Source organism: Tamandua tetradactyla, chromosome 25, assembly GCF_023851605.1.
Source record: "Tamandua tetradactyla isolate mTamTet1 chromosome 25, mTamTet1.pri, whole genome shotgun sequence".
Taxonomy (NCBI): Eukaryota; Metazoa; Chordata; class Mammalia; order Pilosa; family Myrmecophagidae; genus Tamandua; species Tamandua tetradactyla.
Window position 1 is genome coordinate 29456609 of NC_135351.1, and position 25480 is coordinate 29482088.

The window sequence follows — 25480 nt, forward strand, 5'->3', positions numbered from 1 at the left end:
GTTTATGTGTTGCCACAACAAAATATTTTGAAAAAATATGGAACTCCACAACATAAAGAATAGACCCAAACAGAAACTATAGACTTTAGTTAAGAGCATAATAATATTGGTTCATTAACTGTAAGAAAGCTTCCACACTAATGAAATGTTAACAATAGTTTGGGGTAGAGACATATATGGGAACTCTACTTTCTGAAAGATTTTTCCGTAAATCTACAACTATTCTAAAAAAATAAATTCTAAAAAAGAAGAAAAAAGCCTCAAGTAATTGACAAAGGACTTGTATCCAAAATATACAAAGAACTCTTTAAACTAAGAAAACAAACAACCCAAGTAAAATATAGGGGGAAAGTGGAACAGAAACCTAGCCAACAGGAAATAAGCGTATGAAAAGATGCTCAGTGTTACTTGTCATTAGAGAATTGCAAATTAAAACAAGGAGATGCTAGTTGTAAATGGCTAAAAGCCAATACACTGACAATGCTGAATGCTGGTGAGGATTTGTAGTAAAAGAAACTCTCATTCATTGCTGATGGGAATGCAACATGGCACTGGCACTTGGGAAGACAGTTTGACAATTTCATACAAAGCTGAACAAAGACTTAAAAGGTGATTCAATCATCACGCTCCTAAATATTTACCCAAATAATTTGAAAACTTATGCCCATGCAAAAATCTGCACATTCATACAGCTTTATTTATAATTGCCCAAGCTAAAAGCAACCAAGATATCCTGCAATCAGTGAGTGGATAAAATGTGGTACATCATACAATGGAATATTATTATTCACCAATAAGAAGAAATGAGCTATCAAGCCACAAAAAGGGAGGAAACAAATGCATATTGCTAAGTGAAAGAAGCCTTACATACTGTAGATTCCAACCATGACATTCTAGAAAAGGCAAAGCTATAGAGACAATGAAAAGATCAGTATTTGCCAAGGTCTAGGAAAGGAGGAAGCAACTGTGGATAGGTAGACCACAGGGCATTTTTAGGGCACTGAAACTATTCTGTAAGATACTGCAATGGTGGCCATATGGCACTATGTAGTTGTCAAGATCCACAGAACTGTACAACATAAGAATGAACCCTAATGCAAACTACCAACTTTGGTTAAAAATATAATTATAGTAATACTGGTTCATCAGTTCTAACTAATACAGTACACAAAGCAAGATGTGAATAATAGGGTGTGTCAGTTTGACACTGTTGTGTACCCCAGAAAAGCCATGTTCTTTAATCCTCATTCAATATTGCTGGGTGGGATCTTTTTTACTGTTTCCATGGAGATGTGACCTACCCAATTGCGGGTGGTAACTTTTGATTAGTTGGTTTCCATGGAGATGCATCTCCAGCCATTCAACGTGAGGTTGCTTACTGGAGCCCTTTAAGAAGGAACCATCTTGGAAAAAGCTTTAGTGCCAACAGAACCTATACAGCCAGACACCTGTAGAGATGAAAGAAAACTCCCCCAGGGAAACCACTGAAGAAGCTGGGAGAGAAAGCTAGCAGATATGGTCATGTGCCTTCCTGGCTGATAAAGGTGTCCAGAAGCCAAAGACCCCAGCAGACGCCAACCACTTGCCTTCCCAGCTGACAGAGATGTTCCACATCAGCCTTTCTTGAGTGAAGGTACTCTCTTGTTGGTGCCCTAAATTGTTCATTTTCACAGCCTTAGAACTGTAAATTTACAACTTAATAAATTCCCCTTTTAAAAGCCATTACGTTTCTAGTATATTGCATTCTGGTAACTTTACAAACTAAAAGAAGGGAAACAGTGGAGTGGGTTTATGAGAACTCCCCGTACTTTCTGCACAATCTTTCTGTAAACTTAAAACTGCTGTAAAATTAAAAATTATTACTTAAAAAATTCCAGTATTATCATTTTTCATTTTGTACCAGCTTTGGCCATTAAATGCTTCTTTAGATTCTTTGTTTTTTCCAACAATTTCCCAAATTTTCTTGAACATCTCCTTGTTTTCTGGCACCACAAGAGATTCCAGACTCATTCTATATTTTCTCTGCCCCAACACGGGAGCCAGTCACTTCTCCAAGGAGCCCTGGTTTGTTTTCATTCAGGACTGGTACTTAGAAGCCAAGGATTGGTTGCTAGGCGTGTTCGTTTTTAGTAGAGTGTCACTCCTTATAGTCACTCTAAGCTGTCAGAGCAAGGACATATACGTGTGTGTACTAATCCATGCATAAGCACATACATCTATGTTTCTTATCTATATAAATATACAATTTCTCCATGTGGATAGTATCCACAGCACAGAATTGCTGTATTGACTAAATAAGAAGACAGCAGCACACAGTGCTGTAGTCAGTAGTAGGGATAATTATACAGTGTAAAATGGGGTAAGGAGCAGAGACACTGTACTTGGCTATTTTGGTAACCAAAAGACAGCCAAGGGCCAAGCCACTCTCTGTGGATAGAGAATAAAGCAGAAAATGCTTGATTTGTTACTCTTCTTTCTCCTTCTCCAGCCTACTCTTGTGCCCAGTCAAGTGTGAATCCAAGTAAGTCAAGACTGAATTGCTGCTGCTCCGATCCTTCCAACTTGTGATCACATCCAGCATGGACATCTTCATTAAGGTTTCACAGACAAGCCCAGCAATCCCCAGGAACATGACAGAAAACACTTTTGCCTTGTTGATGACCTCTGGTGAGATTGGTTTGCAGACTTAGCTGGACATCAGAGTTACTGGCCAAACTTGTTAAGTATTCAAATTCTGAAGACCGTCTGGAGACTTATTGGATCAGAATCTTTTGGATCAAGCTCTTGAATCTATATTTCAAACATATGCACATACACACACACACACACACACACACACACACACACACACACACACAGGATAGTTCTGATATAACCTGCCAGGCTGGCAAAGCAGAAGTACAGCCTTTTGATATTGATCCTATAATATCATAGAAATGTGTCAAATAAATATTTGATTTAATGTTGGCAGAACTTCAATGTCTTCTCTAATTCGGTGAAGAAGTTTTATGTATAGGTCTATTTAATTAAAGAGTATATAGGAAAGCACTCTGTACAATAAGAGCCCCACAGAATTTGTTATGTTTAAGTAACTCTGAGTCAGAAGCAGTGAGGTATACGTGGAATAAAGTGAGCTATTTGAAAGCAAACTTCAAAGTGTTGTACAAATTTCAGTCATTTGTGGGAGTAGTTTAATTTGTCATTAAAAATGAGTACAATCCCTGAGTTCTAGAGTCAAATGCCCACATAATCCAGTTGCCCTAGTAACCATGAAGGTGATGTGAAACTGCTTACACATTAAGGCTGAAGAAATATTGATGATTTACATCATTTTTATAAGACATTAAGCATTAATTTTAAAAGACTATTTTGAAACACTTCATTAATGCATCAAAGACCTCTATTCTCCTCTATTTCTGTAGTGCGGTTTGTGTGAATGGAGAAAACCTGGGGTAACAAAAATTAAAATGATGCTCAATGCCATGCTGCAGCTAGCCAGGTACATCACCTTATAACCTAATGCAAAATTGTATGTTGTCCCTCTAACTACTTGGCTTACAGCTTTTAAGACAGTTACAGACCATTTTCCAGGAATAATTCCTTTAGCTGGACTTTAATTGTCAACATATGTTCTTCCATTGTTTGGGCAGCTACCTATAAACAAACCCATTCTTTCAGGGGCTTTGTAAAGGATGTCTTCAGAGAGTGGTCACATAGTTTCAATAGCCTCTCAAAGTTCTGCTTCTGAAATGGAAATTTAAACTTGTTATTGAATCCTTACATGCCACTTCTTTTCTTTTTTAAATGGAGATCTGGGAAGCATTTGACCATAATCTTCAGAGGACCTGAAATCAGATTCTGAGTTGGCTAGTCATTCATCAGCTATTCAGTAATAATAGGGCCTGAGTTTCACTAATAATGTGAATAGATGGGCTATAATTTATGCTTCTCATTTATTTTTCCAGGTCTAACGAGTATATTACAGTTCGGTCCTGAAACATATGCCCAAAGAACTCAGCAAGGCTGCGGATAAATTCTTCAAAGTAAAGTGCATCCCCACTTCCAGTCACTTTCTGAACATTGTCTGTGTTTATTGAAAATGCACCCTTCTGCATCTCTGTACTCTGACAGTGTTTTGGAACCCCCTGCTTTCCCAAATATCTTGAATTTAAGGTAGCTCAACCCAGGGAGCAGTTGTCCAGAGGAAGAGAAGCAACAGCCCCGCCCCCAACCCTTGGGAGCCGAAAGGAAAAGAATTATCCTAAGGAATTGTTTAAAATAAAACTAAAACCCAGGTGAAGCGGACAGAAATAAAACCATGACTGTATAGACTGAAGTCCTGAGTATTCCCGAGTTAACCCAAAATGTACAATAATTTGTTTGGGATTAAACTAAACCAGTTTGATGAACTCAAATGCCCTCGGCTCAATAGGCAGGACTCTCCGAGGAGCCTGTGTTACTTCCCTCACTTAAGCGCAGATTTATAATAAAAATCTTAAAGATAGTGGCATGTTTTTTTGACATGTAGGAAGCTAACCACTTGGAGAATCGTATTTGAGAGGTCAGAAAACTCCACACTTAAAGATCAGGTTATAATTTACGAAGAAAATAGAAAGTTTTGTTGCTCTGAGTTGAAATTTGCCGAGGATGGCGGGAAATATTGATGGTTTTTGGCATAAGGATTTGTGCTTCTCTTATATTTTGAGAACTGCGTGAAGTCTGAGGCTTCAGGGATCATTTTCTGAGAAAAACTGGGCAATTCGGTGTAAGGAATTTTGATATTTTTGGCCTTTTTTGAGGTGTAACAAACACAACTCGGGATCCAAGAGGACACTCTGCGGCTGCCAGCGAGGCGGGCTGGACAGCGCACCAATCACCGCGCAGCTCCGCCCTTATATAAGCCGGCGGGCGCGGCGGCGGGGCCCGAGTCCCGGCCAGCGCCTCTGTTTCCGGCTCGAATTACGCTCCCCACGCCAGCCCGCAGCATGTCCGAGACTGCACCCGCCGCGCCCGCCGCTCCTGCCCCTGCAGAGAAAACGCCAGTGAAGAAGAAGCCCCGCAAGTCTGCGGGTGCTGCAAAGCGCAAGGCGTCGGGCCCCCCCGTGTCCGAGCTCATAACTAAGGCCGTGGCTGCCTCTAAGGAGCGCAGCGGCGTGTCTCTGGCTGCGCTCAAAAAGGCTTTGGCGGCTGCTGGTTACGACGTAGAGAAGAACAACAGTCGCATCAAGCTTGGTCTCAAAAGCTTGGTGAGCAAGGGCACTCTTGTACAGACCAAGGGCACTGGTGCTTCCGGCTCCTTCAAGCTCAACAAGAAGGCGGCCCCGGGAGAAGCCAAGCCTAAGGCTAAGAAGGGTGGTGCGGCCAAGCCCAAGAAGCCCGCCGGGGCAGCCAAGAAGTCCAAGAAAGCGACGGGGACGGCCACCCCGAAGAAGAGCGCCAAAAAGACCCCAAAGAAGGCGAAGAAGCCGGCGGCAACTACTGGGGCCAAAAAGGCAGCGAAGAGCCCGAAAAAGGCAAAAGCAACCAAGGCTAAGAAAGCGCCCAAAAGCCCAGCTAAGACCAAAGCGGTGAAACCTAAGGCGTCCAAGCCAAAGGCGTCCAAGCCGAAGGCCGCCAAGCCAAAGAAGGCGGCAGCCAAGAAGAAATAGGAAGTTCCCTTTGGCCAACTACTTAAAACCTTCAATACAACCCAAAGGCTCTTTTCAGAGCCACCCCACACCTGAAGGAGAGCTGCTGCACTTTCAGGGGGGGCGTGGCTGGTAAGAAGCCACGAAGGCGGGAGGGCGGGCCTCCTGGGCAGGAAGAAGGTTGGCGGGAGTTTCCTATTGGGGGGTACAGTACAAAAAGTTGGAAGCGCTGACGGGTTAATGGTGTGGGCGTGTGTTCTCGGCAGCTTGGGTTGGTTGGTCCTGCTAGCGATCCTGCTAGCAGTGAATGCACATGGTAGAGAGAAAACGACAGGTTTCCCGGACTTTCGCGGACCTTGCTGGGCAGTGGGAGAGCGTGGCCGTAACAACCCGCGCTATCTTCAGCGGCAGCCGCACACCTCTCCAGGCGATCGGTACGACTACTGGGGACCCACCCACTAGCCCTAGGCCAGACGCAGTCAGCAGAGGTGCTTTCAAAAGCAGGGAGCTGGGGATTCCACACAAAGGAGAAGCTAATGTATTAGCATAGTTGGCCTGTCTGCTTTCTGAAGCATCTAGCGCTCGGTGTCCGAAAAGGTTCATTTTATAGTACGCTCTGGTAGTCCTGGTGTTGGCTTTCTGATTGGGTCAAAGCAGAGTAACGAAATAGCCAATGAGAAAGTAGACCTGCAAAAAATCATTTACGTTCGCATTTGTGACGACATTCTGAAATTAATCCAATCGTAAGTGAAATCCTATTAACTTAATTTGAATACCGCGTCTATAAATAAATGCGACCTCACTGCCACGGGGTATTTCCGCAAGTGTTTGATTTAGAGTCTGTCTGTAACGTTACTATGCCTGAGCCCACCAAGTCGGCCCCAGCCCCGAAGAAGGGCTCCAAGAAGGCGGTGACCAAGGCGCAGAAGAAGGACGGCAAGAAGCGCAAGCGCAGCCGCAAGGAGAGCTACTCGGTGTACGTGTACAAGGTGCTGAAGCAGGTCCACCCCGACACCGGCATCTCGTCCAAGGCCATGGGCATCATGAACTCGTTCGTCAACGACATCTTCGAGCGCATCGCGGGCGAGGCGTCGCGCCTGGCGCATTACAACAAGCGCTCGACCATCACCTCCAGGGAGATCCAGACGGCCGTGCGCCTGCTGCTGCCCGGGGAGTTAGCCAAGCACGCCGTGTCCGAGGGCACCAAGGCCGTCACCAAGTACACCAGCTCCAAGTAAACCTGCCAAGTAAGCGTCTTTACGCCTAACCCAAAGGCTCTTTTAAGAGCCACGCATGCTTTCAACAAATGAGTTGTCATCTTTTAATCCCAAAAGTTATTGTTGAATTTATCTTGCCAAACTTAAAGGCACGCTACCGTTCTTTAATGTCTCATTAGCTGTGTGGGGCACTTGTAAGGATCCGTCAGTGATAACAATAGCATAAATTGAGCTTTCAGTATGTTTAAATAATACAGTTCTATAGGACTCATTTAGTATCCCATAACTAGATATTAACAAGAACTGACCTTGCCATTTGAAGTGTAGAGCTTTTGTTTTCATGTGTAGATCTCTAAATTGATCATAACTAATCCTACAACAATTTGAAGAACTCGATGATGACTGTGTCACCCTGGGCAGTGACAGCTTTATTCTGCTTTGAGCTTTACTGTTTACGTGTATTGCTATAATTGGCTGAGGATGGTGTGCATTTTCACAGACATATTACAAAGGTTTTACCAGTTCGTTTTGCAATTAGGCCAATTTCTGCCTAAACCTCTGATGGGGCCAGGGGAAGGTGGGGAAAAGAGAAGATGCTGTGTCTACAAGGCACAGAGGGGAAGGGGATATAGGTGAGCAGTCTGCAATAACTTCAAGTGCTGTCAAGTTAAAATTTCTTTTGCAGAAGTCTGATCTCTTTACAGACTCAGAGAAGTCAATCTTCTTAAGCATTCTGCTTAAAAGTCGTCCTGGTAACTGGAGAGAAGCCTAATCAATTCCCGTGACTGAATATGGGTAGGCAACAGTTAGGTAAGGAATGAGTCCCCCCACCTCCGCCCCCACCCCTTTCAGAACCCTTTTCCAAATGTTCCTGAGTGTCAAGGACATGAGGAGGTAGAAAGAAAAGCAAAGTTCCTTCTGCTGGGTAAGACAGGATGTCATTCAGGATTTTCTTTCCAAGAAATTATTGTGGGGAAAATAACTCTTAAGAGAGATTGGAGGGAGGTAGGAGGGAGCCACCAAGAGAAAAGGAATCAGTCCTCAGAGTTAGACAACCGCATTGCAAATGTATGAGTCTGGGCTTGGAGTGAAGTGCTGATGGAGTGAGGTTGGCTAAGGTAGGAATCAATTTCCCTAGAAAGTCTAGTGGACTCATCAGCTTCCCAAACAAACATGGATTTCTAGATGATGGGAATAGGTTTACCATAATATGGCAAACTCAGCAGTGAGTGAACAACTAAAATCCTAGTTTTTTTTTTTGTTTGTGTTTTTTTTTTAACTCTTAGAACATTTGAAAAGCTGCTAGGAAAATAAGAAACTCTTCAGGTCCAAGGGCTTAGGGTGAAAACCTGAGCCCCATAGATATTAGGCTTTGGGATAGGTTTTAGGAGACTTTCCATGGAAGGGAGCCTGATAAAATAAAAAGCTTTCCTCCTGTAACTGAGACACAAGACAAAAAACTGCATTCTCAAGATAGAAGAATGAACTGAAAATAACCACAAAGTCAAACACACGCAGACTCACTGACCAGAAATGATTGCAAATAAGTTAGTTTGTCCTGAACTTTGGTATTGAACAGGGGTAGATTCTGGCACTGAGAATTTGGACTTCATGCCAGCTGGCCCTCTCATTTATTTGTTGTTGGTATTCATAACACAGGCTTTAAAAACCCCAAGATGAGAATTTAATCTAGGGATCATCTAAACTGGTTTTGGGCCCCTGAGCAACATAGTAGTAGCAAATCCCAATCTTCTACGGAGAATCAGTTCTCATTTGGGCCTCAACAAATCTCCACAGATAAAATATCAGACAGTGTTTGAGCAGTTTCACAATCAAAATTAACTAAATATGCCATGAAACAAGACACCATGACCAAAAGCAACAGATTATGGGAATAAAGGGAGTAAGAAAATAGTTATCAGATATAGACCTCAAATGATTAATTTTAATGTCCTGAAAAAAGTAACAACTGTTCAAAATATGTTCAGGGACTAAGAAAATGCAAAGAATGACCAGGCAGATTTGAAAGAAAAAAAAAAGCTACATAGGAATTCTCAGAACATATATATCACACATATACATATGTAATATATATATATGTGTGTGTATTCACATATATAACAGTAATTATAACACGAAGTTAAAATTAAAAGCTTACTGGATGCATTTAAGCCAATTAGACCCAACTGAAGACATTTAATGAGCTAAATAACCAGACCTTAAGGTATTATCAAAACGCAGAAAAAAAAATTGTAAAAAAAAGCGGAAAAAATGTAGAAATGAGTTTAAGTAATCTGAAATTAGTAGTGCAGGCATCTGTCATGTATTTGATCATAGTACCAGAAGGAAAATTAGTGAAAATGATGCAGTTGTGCTGTTGAAAAGATCATGGGGCAGAGTTTTTGAGAATTGGTGGGTTAATCATACAATTAAAAATAAATTAAATGGAAAAAAAATAATTAAGTGAAATGAAAAGTGATACAAGAAAAAGTGGTCGCTGTGTGACATCATGAACTAAGCCCTAAAAATTTCTCAGCAGATGTAATCCTGATTTTCCTGAAGCACTGTTTGAAATTCTATATAGAGGAGAATAACTGGGCAATTGATTCTTTGATGACAACCAAGTTCTGTTCATTCTAATCAATATTTAATGAACAGTCTTGAGTTTTCTTGCAGGTGATATTATCATTAGAAAGTAAGAGTGTGATATTTTTTCTGACTACTACTTCCAATAATTGTTTTTATCAACTTACTGTATTAACTAAAATCGCAATTACTATGCCATATTTGAAATATCAGTAGACATCACTTATTCCTCTTTTTCAGGGAACTCTTTGGTAGTTCCTGACTTATGATGGTATTTGCTCTTTTAGTTTGGTGAGTAGACTATTGTGTTGATGCAGTTTCCTTCCAATCAATTTTAAGGGTTTTTCTTAGGAACGATTTATGAATTTTATCCAATCACTTTTGGGCGTCTAATGAAATCATGTGCTTTTTCTACTTTAACCTGTGGCAATGAAGTACAGACAGTTTTCTAATATTGATCCCTATTTACATTCTTCGGTCAAATCTTATTTGGTCATGTTGTATATATCATTATCTTAAATAGCAGCTGGCTAAATTTTGTTAATGTTGCATATGGATTTTTCCCAGTATCTAGTCATACATAAACTTGTTCTATGATTTTCTCTTTTGGATTTATTTTCATCAGCTTTTGTCAATAAAATTATGGTAAATTTATAAACTTAGTTGTAGGGCTTTCCATCTGTACTAGTTATCTATTGCTGTGTAATAGACTATCCCAAAACTGAGCAGCTTGAATCAATGAGTTTATTTCATACACTTTCTGTGAGTCAGGAATCCAGGGGGAACTTAGCTGGGTGGTTATGACTCAGGGAGTTACATGGTGGTGAAGTCAAGATGTCAGCAAAGGCTGCAGTCATCATCTAAAGCTTTAACTATTGCTGGAGGACCTGCTTCCAAGATGGCTCACTTATGTGCCTGACAAGTTTGGTCTAGCTCTTGGCAGGAGGCCTCAGTTACTTACCACATAGACCGTTCACCATGGTTAATAACTGTCCTAAAAACATGGCAGCTGATTTCCCCCAGAAAAATAAATCATACAGAGAAAGAGAGAGGGGGTGGGGTGGGGAAATAAGCTACAATGTTTTTTGTGACATCAGTTCCGAAGTTACACACTATCACCTGCCACATTTTATTTGTTAGAAAACAAGTCACAATCAGGTAGAGAATCAGGTAGACCTCTTAAGGTAGGGCTAGTCAAGGAATTTTAAAACCAACATATCACCTGTTTAATATTGTAAATATTTTAATGTAAAAATTATTTGAGCTTTAAAAGTCAGCTTTAGAAGGCAGCTATAAAATCACGTGGGCCTGATCCCTTATGTAAATGGTAAGAATTCTAACTTAGACTCAATTCACCACTATTCATAGAGATAAAGCCAGTAAAATAGATCAGAATGTGTCCCTGATGGATTTTTCCCTGAAATCAAAGGGAAATCAAAATAGTGGCCTTTGCTGTTTTATTAGCCCAGCACATAACAAATACTTAAAACTATCAAATGTTTTTACTTAATTCATCTGAGAATCATAAACTGCAATCTATAAAGCAAATCTCTGATGCATGATTGGAGTTGAAATGTCCAACTAGTAGATTTGGCCGTTTTGAAGAAAACCAAATTAATGGAGGAAAGTAAATACTTAAAATAAGAAATTAATATCCCCAAAATACTGTGGAGCAGGAAAACAGAAGAAAGTAATGATGTAGACAAAACAAAACAAATGAACTTTAAAATTGGACAGGAAGTTAAATTTTAAAGCTAATTTAATAATTTATTTTAATAACAGAACTTAAAACTGATGATTAATATTCAAAATGATTGTTTCAACTTGTAAGGTTATTGAGATTAAGAATTAGTCATGGGAGGTGAAAGGAAAAGTAACCAAATAGAATAATTTAGTCAGGAAAGCTTACAAGGGATTCTTGAAGTGTGTCAACACTCCCCAGTAAATTATAGCATTGCTGTAGCCCAAGATTTTTTGTTATAAATCAATTCGTTCAACAGATACCTATTGAGTGTTTAGGCTAGGACCTGGGATGGGCAATGGAGGTGAGGCCCAGAGAGGTAAGGTTTTCCTTGAACTCCTGCAGATTTGCATAGTGAGAGTTAGGAAGTCTTACAACTAATTGCTTTCATTTTCCTTTGCCTTTCACTGAGGCCTAAAAAGATGTTTCTTACACTTTGAAACCCATAGGCATGCAGCTGGACATGGACTCTTAGGTGGATTGCCAAACTCATTAAATTAAAGCAAAACTATTCATCCTAATTTTTTTGTAAGAAACAAAATATAGTAATATTAATATCAGTTAACAGAGTGAAAAGTTAAGATGCAGTCCATAAGACCGACCTCACTTGTGACACCAAGTATAGTATGAAGGTCCCCAAAACCATCCTGAGTTTCAGCAATTCACTAGAAGGACTCATGGAACTCACTGAAAACTGTTATACTCATGATTACAGTTTATTACAGTGAAAGGATATGGATTAAAATCAGCCAAGGGAAGAGATGCCTGGGGCAAAGTCAAGGATGTTTCCGAATACAGAGCCTCCAGTTGTCCTCTCCCAGTGGAGTCAGGGAGAGCGTTAACTCCTTGTGCTGGTCTGAAAGGAAGCATGCCCCCTGAGAAAAGCCATGTTTTAATATAAATCCCATTTCATAAAGGTAGAATAATCTCTATTCAATACTGTATGTTTGAAAGTGTAATGAGATCATACCCCTGGATGATGTGATTTAGTCAAGAATGGCTGTTAAACTGGATTAGGGGATGACATGTCTCCACCCATTTGAGTGGGTCTTGATTGCTTTATTGGAGTCCTATAAAAGAGGAAATATTTTGGAGAATGAGAGGTTCAGAGAGAGCGACACTACGAAGCAGAGAGTCCACCAGCCAGCGACCTTTGGAGATGAAGAAGGAAGACGCCTCACAGGGAACTTCATGAAACCGGAAGCCAGGAGAGAAAGCTAGCAGATGATGCCGTATTCACCATGTGCCCTTCCAGCCAAGAGAGAAGCCCTGTGTTCTCCATGTCCTTCTCATTTGAGAGAGAAGCGCTGAACATCATCGGCCCTCTTGAACCAAAGTATCTTTCCCTGGATGCCTTTGATTGGACATTTCTGTAGACTTGTTTTAATTGGGACGTTTTCTCAACCTTAGAACTGTAAACTAGCAACTCATTAAATTCCCCCTTTTAAAGGCCATTCTGTTTCTGGTGTATTGCATTCTGGCAGCTAGCAAACTAGAACACTCCTCCTGCTAGTAAGCGACAACATACATGGAATATTGCCAGCCAGAGAGGGCACCCAAGACTGGGTGCCCATGTGACTAACCTTTAGTCTTCTGCCCTCTTGGAGGTAGAGAGGGTACCAAAACCCATAGCATAAATCAGAGTGTTAGACCATTGGCATGACAGGGACCCCCAGATAAACAAGGGCACTCCTATCAGGCAAGACATTCCAAGGACCTAGAGACCACTTCTGCGGAGCCTGGGGCAAAGGCCAGACCTCTCTGCTTGTAAGGTTTATGCTTTACTACACCCAAAGTTATTTTAAAAAAAAACAAACAAAATGATATTTTTGCCGTTTTTAATGAGATATTAAAATTGCTGTCTATTCTGATTGCTGTCAGATACTCAGATCACCTGTGGACCCAAAAATCATTAAAAGATTTCTCACGGAAGACGGTTTTTTGTGCTTTATTCAGCTGAACAATCTCCTTCCTGATTTACATTCCCAACTCTCTCCACACCTTGGCGGTACTTTGTTTTGGTTACATTGGCATTCAGTGTTAAATAGAAGAAAGACTCCTTTTCATTAGCTGAGCAGCAATAACTGAGTGGCTTTTCCTTCCCTAAAACAGAACATTTACTAACATGGACAAGGAACTGAAATTGAAGAGAAGTGGAGAAATTGATCTTTTGAGTGTTAAACAGTATTTCATTAACACAAAACTGCATTAGAAATATCACAGCCAGTTTACGACTATTTTTTAGGAAAAAAGGAAGACTATGGGGTGAAAAAGAAAGGTGAGAGAAATTCAGAGGGACCCAGGAAAGGAAAAGAAGAAGCAAACTGCTGCTACAAAAGGGAAGTGAAGAGTTTAGGGAAAACCCAACAGCAGACTCGATAGGATAAAGGCAGAAGAAAAATAAAAATGAGGGAGATGGAATGATACACCTTTCATTATATGGTATCTCGGCTGGGTATAATATCTGTCACACAATAACTGAAAAACTCCCCACATTTCTTGGCGCCTCTATTAAAATGTCACCACGTCTCAGAGGCTTTTTCTGTCCAGCAAATGTACAAAGGCACTTTTCTATCCCATACGTTACTTGCTCTATTCTTCTTTGTCATTTTACTTAGCACTATGTGACACAAATTTATTATCTGTCTTCCTTCCCCATCTTCAAGACTAAGTTCCATGAGGGCAGAGAGTCTTTTTTGCTTCTGCCTCCCTAATGCCTAAGGCTGTTCCAGACATGCAATAGGCTCTCATTAAGTATTTGTGGCATGCAAAAAGTAATAAAAGTGCACATACGTCTCTAATAACAGGGATCAATTGAGGCTACTGCTGAGCTGCCACAATGGTTCAGTTGATTGAGTGACTCCACTTTTCTGGGTCACACTTTCCTTTTCGGAACAAAGGAGACGATAATACTAACCACCTTTTAGAGTTATTTTAAGGATTAAATGCGATAATTCACATAAAACTCTTAAAACAGTGATAGGTATTTAATTAGCATTTAGCAATTATCACAATTATTATACTTTGGTTCGTTTGAGTTAAAGTGAAAGTCAGGGTGGCAAATTTTCTTCAGGTTGAAGACTAAAGAGAAAGAATATAAGCTTTTGAACACTTTTGAATCCCACTCCAGGAAAGGTAGTTGGGGATTTGGAACAAAGATAAAATTATGCAGGGATATCTCTTCACCTAGCATGCTTTGAGCCATTATCTGTAAATCCTAATGATGATGAAGTGTAGGTAACACAGGAGCAGTGATTCCTGATAGCACAGTATAAAAACAAACAAATGAAAAACCCAATCAAAAACCCTCTTCTTTGAATAGCAGTTACTAATCACGGTGCTAAAATGGTCCCTAACAAATGCATCCTCTTTATTTCTTCAGGGTGGGGAGAGATGATGCAGAGAAGTAAAGAATGCAAAGAATAACTGAAAAGTTATGAAGCATGAAAAGTCCCGTCTGCCTGAGAACAAATGCTGCATACACGGTGTCCAAACCCAGCCATCCTGGTTTGCTACACGTTAATTCATAAAAAGATCATTACCTGTGTGGACATGCCTAAACAAGGTGTTTTGTTTTCAAACTTTGTTTTTTGGTATGAGAAAAATAGAATTTACTTCTCTTACATACCTCGTTACTGAGAATTCATTATTTTCCATGAACTATCTTTGCTAGGAAAAGTCTGAATGAGAGGATGTCCATACATGTGTAAACGAAATGCTAGGATTAATAAACTCGGTGGAGAGGTGGAATTCTGCATGTATTGTCTGATTTCTCCTTCTTACATACGTTCATACATTTATTAATGTGTTATTTTATTTGCCGGCATCAAAGTCTCAGTGGGGAAGGCTTAAGAACGGTTTTGGCTTCCTGCAGGTAAAATAGCTTAGTTTAGCAAAAGTGCCACTTGAGAGGTCACCTCCCTTGTAGGAACTATAGGAAACCCGATACTATGAAGCAGACTCAAGAAGGAGTGTGCACCAAAATGCATCTGGAGGGTTCTTTAAAACCCAGCTTTCTAAGCACCCCTGCCAGAGTTTCTGATTCACTAGGTCTGAGGTGTGGCCCGATAATTTGCATTTCGAAATTATCCCAGCGATGCTAATGTTCCGGGAACCACACCTGGAGAACTTTGCTTTCAAGGGCAAGATTGCCCCGAAACGCTGCCGCCAGATCCCACTTGGCGCTGCAAAGTGACAGTGAGAGACCGGGAAACCAGGCGCCTCTCGGCCTGGCTGCCCTTGCGGGTCTGAAGAGCCCGCCCCCGCGGGACCCCAGCGCCTGGGAGACTTCCGACCCGCGCCCCCTGGCGGCGCCCGGTCCCGCGCCCCCGCCCTCTCCCGGCTGGCCAGTCCCCCCTCCACGCCCCGCCCCTCCTACTAGGAGGTCATTCTCAGATTGACGCAGAGATTCGGGCAGTTTGAAGACCTAGAAGCGGGCAACGGTCCTTCTTTGGTCTTTTTCCTCTGACCACTCACAACTTACGAGAGGAAGGGGAGTGAGGAAGCCGGAAATGAAAATGCAGCTTCAGTCTCCCGGGGCCTCTCTGCTTGCGTTTTGGGGGGCCAGCCCTTCCCCTCGCCTCTGGCTGAAGACTCCCTCTCATAACCCCAAGGACGCCTCTCCTTCATCATGCATATTCATTGTCCTCAGGATTGCAGGGCCTTTCTTGTGAGGGCTAAGTGGATATCTACGCGTGGGCGTGTTCCCTCATTTACATATTGTTTAAAATTCAACTTAAGGGGCACGCAGGGCAGTTAGCCATGAGGCACAGGGTCCGAGGCTCACAGTACTTTTTGTGGCCCACGAAAACACTTCAATTTCTTCTAAAAGCCGAAGAAACAAAAGAACTTTTAGGTTGAAGAAAATGTTCTATCATGCTTTTTATAATTTCAATTAGTTATGATCGTCGTCATTATTATTTCGAAGCAGGAAAGGGCCCACCAAGGCCAAAGGGCCTAGACCCCACAAGGCAATTATTATTATTATTATTAGGACCCCACAAGGCAATTATTATTATTATTATTATTAGGACCCCACAAGGCAATGCGGCCCTGAGTGCATGTAGAGGACAACCCTCCAGGCTTGTGTTTTTTTGTTTTTGCATGGGCAGACACCGGGAATCGAACCCAGGTCTCCTGGCATGGCAGGCGAAAACTCTGCCACTGAACCACTGTTGCCCGCCCCTGCCCCCCCCCCCCCCAGCTTGTTTTTATTTAGTTTCTTTTTATTTTTTAGGCAAACAGACAGACACATTTCTAAGTGCTTTCCTGATGTGAACTACTTTAGTCCTCATAACAAAGATAGGCAGGTGATTATCCCAGCTTTACCCTTGGGTATACTGAGTCACCCAAAGTTTAAAGTAACTGACTCAATGTCAATAAATGGCTGACTGGGATAGGGGCCCTGTGCTTATCCATTGCACTAAAGACGCTACCTCTTGGCAATTCTAAGCAATTACTCCAAATAACGACAGATAACATTTTTTAAAACCTTGCCTCTCACAAAATCAGTGACATGTCAGTTTTTCTTCCACTACTGGTGCTACACAGGTGCTTCCCAGCCCACCCCACTCTCGCACATACACGCCCATCCAGCCACCCCTTCTCTCAGCCTGGAGGGATCTTCTCAACTCTTCTCTTGTCACCACTCCACCAGTATATATGCTGGAGCAGCCCCAATTTCCTGCATACATCGGTAGCATTCATCATGTTGAGTCAACCAGGCAGGTTCCTTTGGGCAGCAGTGTGAGTTGAGTTTAGGATCAAAGAAGTATTTTAACTTGTTCATCCTCATCCATCCCCAAAGACACAGAAGCTGACACTCACAGAATCAAAGCAGCCAGTGAGTAGCTATGTAAGGCAATTAGAAAATTAGAAAGGTTCCCAGAAAGCAACCAGATTGCCTGAATCTGCTCTGCTCATCTGTTGTCTATATCTGTACCAACGCCACAGTTTTAATTAATGTAGCTTTGCATGCCTTCATATAGTAAGTCAAGGTCACTGCTGCTTTCTTTTTCCTTTCTTCCTTTTCTTCTTTCCTTTTGAGAAACATCTTGACTGTTTTTATTCATTAGTATGAATTTTACCATGCTCCACTAAAAATCCAGCAGGGTTTGTTTGGCGTAACATTGAATGTAAATGCTATCTTGGAATGTATGAGCATTATAGCATGTTGAGTCATAATAAAATATAAACATACAACAGTATATATTTCTTCATTTAAGCAGATCCTGCTTTGTGTCATTTCAATTTTTCATAGTTTTATTTATAGCTATCTGGCATATTTTTTTCTTGGATTTAGAATGCTTATAATCTGTTGTACTATTGGAGTGATATCTGGGTTTCCTATTGTACTTTTCAGATAGATCATCGTTAATGTCTAGAGAGATTATGGATTTTTATGTTGCTCTTATATGTTGAGCTCTTTTTAGATCTAATTATACTCCTCATGGGTTTTTATGTCATTAATTTTATTATTTTCAAGCAATAAAGATAGGGTCTTTTCTTATTGAATTCTTACCTGTCTTCTTGTTCTTGTCTGATGGCACTGCCTGACCTTGCGGAGCACGGCTGAGTAGGAGTGGTACACTGACTCTTAGCACTCTTGTCTTCTTCTGACTTGGTGGGCCTCTTTCCAAAGTCATACAATTGTTTTGCTGACTTTACCTGGTTCTGATGACGTTCTCTTCTCATTCCAGTCTTTTGAAATGTTTATGATGAAGGAGTGTTATATTCTAACATATACCTTCTCAGCATCTATAGAGATGAGCACTTAATTTATCTTTTACTCTCTTATGCTAGCAGATTTATGACATTAACTCTTTCATTCTTGGAAAAAACACGTACATGATCATACTATACTACTACTTCTTAGATAATATGATGTCTTGGCTTCCATTTACCCGTGTTTTCATAGGGATTTTTTATGAATGTTCTTAAGTGAGATGGGCCTATAATTTTCTTTCTTTCCTATTTCTTGTGGGGTTTTTTTTTCTTTTTTTCTTTTTTCTTTTTTTTTTAGTTCTCCTTTAGCTTATAACACCTTTAGGTCATTTAATTACAAAATAAAAAACAAGGGAGCTATCCCTATTTTTCCAATAAAACTACTTCCATCAAATAAGGATCATCAATTCCTTAAGATTCACTAAAACTCATAAAACCTAACTGGGTTTGGTGTCATTTGGGTTTTACTGTCTATTCAATTTCCTTAATCATAATTTACTTAGATTTACTTTTTTTTATGTTTTTTTTTTGTTGAAAAGTATCCTTTTCTGCTAAGTTAATTTATTTTTAAAAGTTGTTAAAGGCATTTCCTGTAATTTGGTATATCTACCTTTTGGAAGCTAAATTGTTCCCTTCTTTATTCCTACAGCTATGCCCTGTGTTTTCTTTAATGAGTTTTTCTAGAAGTCTATTTTTTTCAGAGACAAGCTTTTTGTTTATGGATTATCTTTATTTTTAATTTAAGTAACATTTATTCTTTAGAAATTTCTTCCTATTTTATTTCTATTTACTCTCTTGTTCTTTGTCTAACTTCTTTCATTGAATATCTAGTTTATATATCTTCAGTGTTCATTGTCCTTTAATGTGAAATTAATGTTATGTATTTTCCTTTTAGTACCACTTCAGATACATCTTACAGTTTTCACAAGTACTATTCTTATTTTCATTTATTTGCAATATTATATATTTTCTCTTATGAATTCCTTTCTAATATATGGTATTTAGGAGTGTGACTTTTAGTTTTCAAATATATGGGAAACTTTCCTGTTTTACTTTTACTTCCTTTAAAAAAACAAATCCATTGCTCTTTAATTAAATTGTTATAAAAGAGTGCAATGTGTAAGAAATTGATTCTTTGGTGTATACATTTTGGCTTTTCTGAAGAGTTAAATTTTTGAAATTACTCAAATATTTTAATTAAAGATAGATATTCAAACTTGTGTGTGATGTTCAAAATCTTCTAATACATTAAGCATTTTCCTCGACTTGTTCTATGAATTTATAACAGTAGTATATTAAAGGTTACTCCACAATCATCAATTTGAAATTCTTCTAAATCTGCCAGTTCTTGTCTTACAGAGGTAAGGGTGGGTTGTATGGCCAGGTGCAAAGGAGGTGCCAAATGTTACATCTTCTCAATGGATTTTTATTGTATCAATATGGTGCAAAGGAGGTGCCAAATGTTACATCTTCTCAATGGATTTTTATTGTATCAATATGGTGTAGCTCTTTTTCATTTGTAGAAGTTCTATCTGGTTCTTTTTAAAACCCGCCTAGTTTTTATTGTCACTTGATCCCTGAATGTTCTATTATTCTATTTTTATTTCTTTAAACTTTAAGTAAATAGTTATTTTTATAGCCTATCTGATAATTTTAATATCTGACATTCTTTGCCTTGGCAGGGCACATCCAAGGTTCTTGTTTGTTTGGAAGGCTGACTCTCCAATTTCTGTTTTCCAGTTCAATTTGGTCACATTTATTATGAGCTTATATTTGGCCATATCCCAAGCTCCTGGAAGAATGCCCAGTACAGAACATGTGTTCAATTAATAATTGCTGGCTAAATAATTTGTATGAATCTTAATTTCAAGATGTTTCCCTTACGTTTGCCTTTGTAAGGCACTGGAGGGTGCTATAAACTTGCCACTCAAGAAGCAGTCATTGAAACCCAGACCTTGTATTAAATCCTTGAAGCAAATTTCCTCTGTATGCCTCCAGAGGGCGCGTCAGACATAAACAATTTCCTTCTCAGGAGTTGTTGCCAATTTTTTTTCTTCTGTTTACTCTGTCTCCAAGGCTCCTGGCTTTATGCTAAATGGCTCCAGTTCCATTTAAAAACCTAAAATCCTCCTTCCCAAGGAGTTTCCCTTAATCCCCAAAAGTCCTGAAAATGGAACCTCAGCTACAGTGTTTCATCACATGAATTTCAGCTCCTAGTTTTTGTTGTTCTCGTCATTTTTCTTTGGTTTCTCGTTAGCTATGTGTTCTCAATATGCTAGTGTGTTTGCTGTAGTTTACCTAGTCCTTAGGTGCTATTCCTCTCTCTCAAGAGGGCTTTCTAGAATGTCTTATTTTCCACATTGGCAAGAAAAGTCCTTACAGTGTCCCCCTTGATCCCTACTAATATTTTAGCCTTAAGCTCTCTCTCTCCTTTTTTTTTTTTTTTTTCTATCAGAATTGCTATATTTATTCTCTCTTGGTAAAAATTGCCCAGGTATATTTTTGCTGCATTTTTATTTACCTCTTCCTTTTTCCTTTTTAAATTTTCAGGCTCAGTTAAGAGAACTGCTCTCTATTACAACTTTTTATTACATTCATTCTTTTACTTTATGAAAAAAAGGCACACATCATAAAAAGATAAAATACTGTACATATTCTAGAAATCTGACATCAGCTTTTCTGTCAAAGCAAAAAGAAATTTAAATTTCCATAAGAGTACAATCATAGCAGAATAATTTAGAACACATTACATTGAAATTAGCATCTAGCATTATGTACGAACACCTAAAAAAGGTCATTGCTCTTGCATCTGGAGAGAATTTTTAGGGGGAAAAAGTCTATCAGAGAAATAAGCTTTCTAGCCACTTTTTAAATTGTTTTTAAACTGTCCTTCCCCATACATACACTTTCCAAATTCCAATTCTTTGCCTCATAAAGGATTCGTCTCAAATGATCAATCAGAACACAAATTTGCTAATCATATTTTGGTTAAGTTTTTCTCCTCCCCCCCCAGACCCCTAAAATGTGACCCAACCTCAGCCTGAGCCAGTCCACAACCACCCCTCAGAGGTCCCTGTGGAGAATAAGCTGACCAGGGTAAAATATGATCTGATCACTACCTGACCATTTCAACCCACTTCCCCACACCCTGTTCTTTCTAAGCCTTACTTACTCCTCCCTATAAATGAAAGCCCATTTTTTTTTGCCTAACCCTTGAAAAGCTTTCAGATTTTATGATCTGAGCACTCTACTCATACTACAATAATCCTTCTGAATAAAGGCTCCCTTAACCAAGTCTGTATTTTTTTTTCGACACAGTTGTTAGACAATTTTTGTCTGCCCCATTCAGTGAGTTTCACATAATTCATGCAAATATGGAAAGAACACTCCAGTTTGGGTTAATCTTACCACTCTCCAAAGTGGTATAGAGGAGAGTTTCATATGTTCATGATTCACATATTTCAAATTAGTTTATTAGACCTTCAGACCCCTATTTAAATTCTATAAATTCAATAGTTAGTGGCAAAATTTGATTTCACTTGTGAGGTAATGGTCAAGTGTTACTGATGACACAGTTATTTTATTAGCTGCATTTGTCCTAAATTGGAAATAAATCATATCATAAAAGTCCCCAGGGAATATGTCCTTATTCATAAAATTAGCATATACATGTGTACAAATGGGTGCCCTTTTCAGGGTGGAATTTCATGAAGAGGCTGAAATTTCAGTAAAGCTAGAGAAATCATTACACCTAAAATGCCTGCATGTTAGCTTAACTTCCCAGCTTTGGCTCTTAATCAATGGCTTTCAACTTTACCCAAAATGGAAATGTATCAAGTCGTCAATTATTTAAATTTAAGAAAGAGATGGTGTTGGTAAAACTTATAAAACAAATAAAGCTAATGGCAATACTAATATAAGCTAACAAAAAACAAATGATACTAGACAAAGAATTGGAAAGATTTAGTGCTTTAAAAAATATATGGGAATGGGCAGGCCACAGTGGTTCTGTGGCGGAGTCCTCGCCTGTCATGCTGGAGACCCAGGTTCAGTTCCTAGTGCCTGCCCATGTAAGAAATATATATGGGAGGGTGGGCCATGGTGGCTCCCTGGCAGAGTTCTTGCCTGCCATGCCAGAGTCCTGGGTTCAATTTCTGGTGCCTGCCCATATAAAAAATATGGGAAAGAGGAGAGCTTCAAGAAAAACATTCCCTTTATTTTATTCTGCCAGTCACCATTTCCTCCAGGTAGAGATCAATACCCGGAACACCAGGGGATCTTGTTAAACTGCAGAGTCTGGTTTGTAGGTTTGGGATGAAGTCCGAGGTGCTGCATTTAAAACAAGCACCAGGCCAGAAGCTGTTGCTGATCCAAGGGCCGCAATTTGAATATGGGGACCCTAAAAGAATTTAAGCCACTGCCCCAAGGAATGTGAAAAAATATACGGGGGTCAGAAGATGAAAAAAGAAATAAAATAAAATATGTAATATGCCTTGTGTTGATTTCATGACATGGTGAACAATAAGCAGGGGTAGGATATGGTGTGTATATTTGGGACAGGGTAGGCATGGAGGGATCATGGTATTTTCTACATGGAGACCAAGAAAGGATATTTACACATGGTGACTAGGAAAAGGTGCAATGTGACCAATACCCTCCAAAAAGTGAGTGAGAAAGTCTATATGGGAAATCTTGAGGAAGACTATTGCAAGCACAAGTGCAGAAGCTCTTAGGTAGGAGGTGCTGGGCAGGTTGAGGCACCACCAGGAGGCCTGCTGGCAGAGAGGTAATATGAGCCCAGACCATGGAGGGCTCCTCAGGCCATGCAGGTAGCTCAGCTTTTGTTTTAAGAGGGAAGAGAAGCTCTATCAGGGTTTTGAGCAGAGTAGGGGTACAGTATGGCTTGAGCTTATAAAAGCTCGCTCTGCCTCTGTGTGGCATTTTGGTCTGTAAGTGTGTAAGGGTGGGAGCAGGAAGACCATGAAGAGATGATTGTGGAGATCCAGGTGAAAATGAAAGTTGATGGGATCAGTATGGTAACACGAGGCAGAAAGAATTGATAAGATTCAGGATGGATTTTGGAGGATGAGTTGCGTGAAGTTATTGTTTGACTGGAAGTGTATAAATTAGTTGGGACACAATGAGGAGGTCAATCTGGGCCATATGTTCCTCGAGCAGGCTGTCTACAGGTATCAGAGAAAACAAGTGTAACTTTTGTATAGTCCTCAAGAGACTTTGCAAATTTAGCTGTGGAATCATACAACAGTTTGTTCCTGTGTGTTCTAGTTTGCTAGCTGCTGGAATGCAATATACTGGAAATGGAATGGCTTTTAACAAGGGGAATTTAATAAGTTGCTAGCTTACAGTTCTAAGGCTGAGAAAATGTCCCAATTACAGGTTTATAGAAATGTCCAATCAAAGGCATCCAGGGAAAGATACTTTGGTTCAAGGAGGCCAGTGAAGTTCAGGGTTTCTCTCTCAAGTGAGAAGGCACATGGCGAACACAGTCACAATTTCTCTCTCAGCTGGAAGGGCACGTGGAGAGCAAGACATCATCTGTAGAGCTTTCTCTCCTGGCTTCCTGTTTCATGAATCTCCTCAGGAGGCTTTTTCCTTCTACATCTCCACAGGTTACTGGCTTGTGGGCTCTCTGCTCTCTCTGAATCTCCTTCATTCTCCAAAATATTTCCTCTTTTATAGGACTCCAAAAACTTATCAAGACCCACCCAAATGGGGGAGACATGTCGTCACCTAATCCAGTTTAACAACCTCTCTTGATTAAATCACATCTCAAGGAGATGCTCTGATTGCATTTTCAAACATACAGGGATTATTCTATTATTCCCTTTATGAAATGGGATTTTGATTAAAACATAGCTTTTCTAGGGTACATTCATCTTTTCAAACGAGCACACTGTGAAATGTGCCAATGTCCTTTTATCAGTACCTCCAGCTCAGTCAGGCCAGGTGTGCACATCCCTCCATGGAATTTCTTCTCATTATCACTGTTACGATTGATCCATTCAATTGCCAATTCATTCATGTGCTGAATGGCTACTAAAAGCTGGTCAGTCTACCTGGCCCATGGAGACAAAGATCAAAAGGGTTGGTCTCTGGTCTCATAGAGTCAAATAATAATGGCACAAGGAAAAGTATGTTGTCATGAAAGAGCTATGAATCAACTGCTTTGAAAAATCAGTTTTCCAGAAAGTCTTCTTTATCTATCTATCTGTCTATCTAACATCTAGCTCATGGATAAATGTGTGCACATCTACATCAAGAAACATTTACAAGAAATTTCATGGCTTTATAATACCAAAGAGACAAAACACAAATGTCTATTTTAGTAAATTAGGTGTATCAATGTTGCGATTTAGTAATAAAAGTGATGGTACTGGAGTAATATACAGCAACATGAGTGAATCTCAAAAACATTTCTTTGAATGAAAAAGCAAATCATAAAATAATATACAGACATGAGTCCATTTATATGAACATACGGATCCATACTTAGATGGAGACACTATAAGGAAAAACAAAGGACTAATCAACACAAAATGAAGGATAGTACTTTATTTCTGGGAGTTTGGAGAGTGGGGGAGGAGAGGAGATTAAATGAAGAGGTTATTCAGGACTTACTAAAATATTTATGGTAGTCTGGTTTTTAAACTGGGTTATGAGTAGCAGGTATTTATTTTATAATTCTTCTTGCTGCTACACAAATCTTTTTTGTATAGATTTAAAAAAAAATTACTCTAACATTTTTAAAATTTTAAAAATCTATTCAATCAGGGATAATGAATCTCACCAAGTCCACCTAGTGGTTCTTGGCATTTTAAAAATTTCTTCCTTCCTGGACCATGCATCCTATCTTCTTCCTTACTTATGTGCCATAGCTTACTTTTTGCTCAAATGCATCTAAAAATGCAGAGTTTAACAGTCTTCAGCAACAATTTAAAAAATCACAAAGAGCAACATTATTTCATTAAACTCAGTTATTGTGTCTCAATCCTAACAATTGACCATGTGATAGGAGTAATTCTTGCTAAGAGCTTCCATTTGCCTTTCTCTTTCTGGATCTTGCAATTGCAGATTGTAAAACTAAATCCCTCTTCCTATGCTTTCCTTTGTGTATGTACATCTTGTCTCCCAGACCCTATGTCATTCTTTCTTAGTCTTGACTCTACTCCTCTCCTCTTGCTCTCCTTCCATGGTCTCTAAATTTTTCTCTCTCTGTCCACCACTTTCTATGGATCCGATTTTAATTTTTTTCTCTTATTTCTCCAGTGATTAAGCATACTGTAGAATAAAAGTGTTTTCATTTTTAAAGATCTCTTTTAGATCTTAAAAAAAATAAATGCTCTATTCCTCTTCCCTTTAAAGCCAGAAGTAAGCAACAACAACCATTTCTCTTCATGAAATAACAACTCAGGGCAGTTAGTCTTCTGGAGAAAGGCCCAGGCTCTGACTTCAAATCTGCCAAAATCAGGGTCCTGGCACCATCACTTCCAAGCGGTGGAATCTTGGGGAAATTACCATGTCTCGGGTTCTCTAAATTCCTTTTCTGTAAAATGGAGCATGTAAAA

At 39.7% G+C, this 25480-nt stretch overlaps 2 protein-coding genes across 4 annotated transcripts; both read left to right on the plus strand.

The window, feature by feature from the left end:
- The first annotated feature begins 4935 nt into the window (after nt 1–4935).
- H1-4 (H1.4 linker histone, cluster member) lies at nt 4936–5761 on the plus strand. The gene has a single exon (XM_077143842.1). The coding sequence runs from the start codon at nt 4986–4988 to the stop codon at nt 5646–5648; it is 663 nt and encodes a 220-aa protein (XP_076999957.1). The 5' UTR covers nt 4936–4985; the 3' UTR covers nt 5649–5761.
- A 543-nt stretch (nt 5762–6304) lies between these two features.
- On the plus strand, nt 6305–14921 carry LOC143669219 (histone H2B type 1-M-like). Of its 3 annotated transcripts, XR_013168787.1 has the most exons (3): nt 6305–6874; nt 7530–7654; nt 14554–14921. XR_013168787.1 is itself a non-coding variant. In XM_077143845.1 (2 exons), the coding sequence occupies exon 1, from the start codon at nt 6419–6421 to the stop codon at nt 6863–6865; it is 447 nt and encodes a 148-aa protein (XP_076999960.1). In that variant the 5' UTR covers nt 6305–6418; the 3' UTR covers nt 6866–6874; nt 14554–14921. The 3 variants fall into 3 exon arrangements, 2 of the variants coding, with proteins under 2 accessions (XP_076999960.1, XP_076999961.1); XM_077143845.1 differs by lacking the exon at nt 7530–7654; XM_077143846.1 differs by lacking the exon at nt 14554–14921 and having other exon boundaries at nt 7549–7565.
- The last annotated feature ends 10559 nt before the right edge of the window (nt 14922–25480 follow it).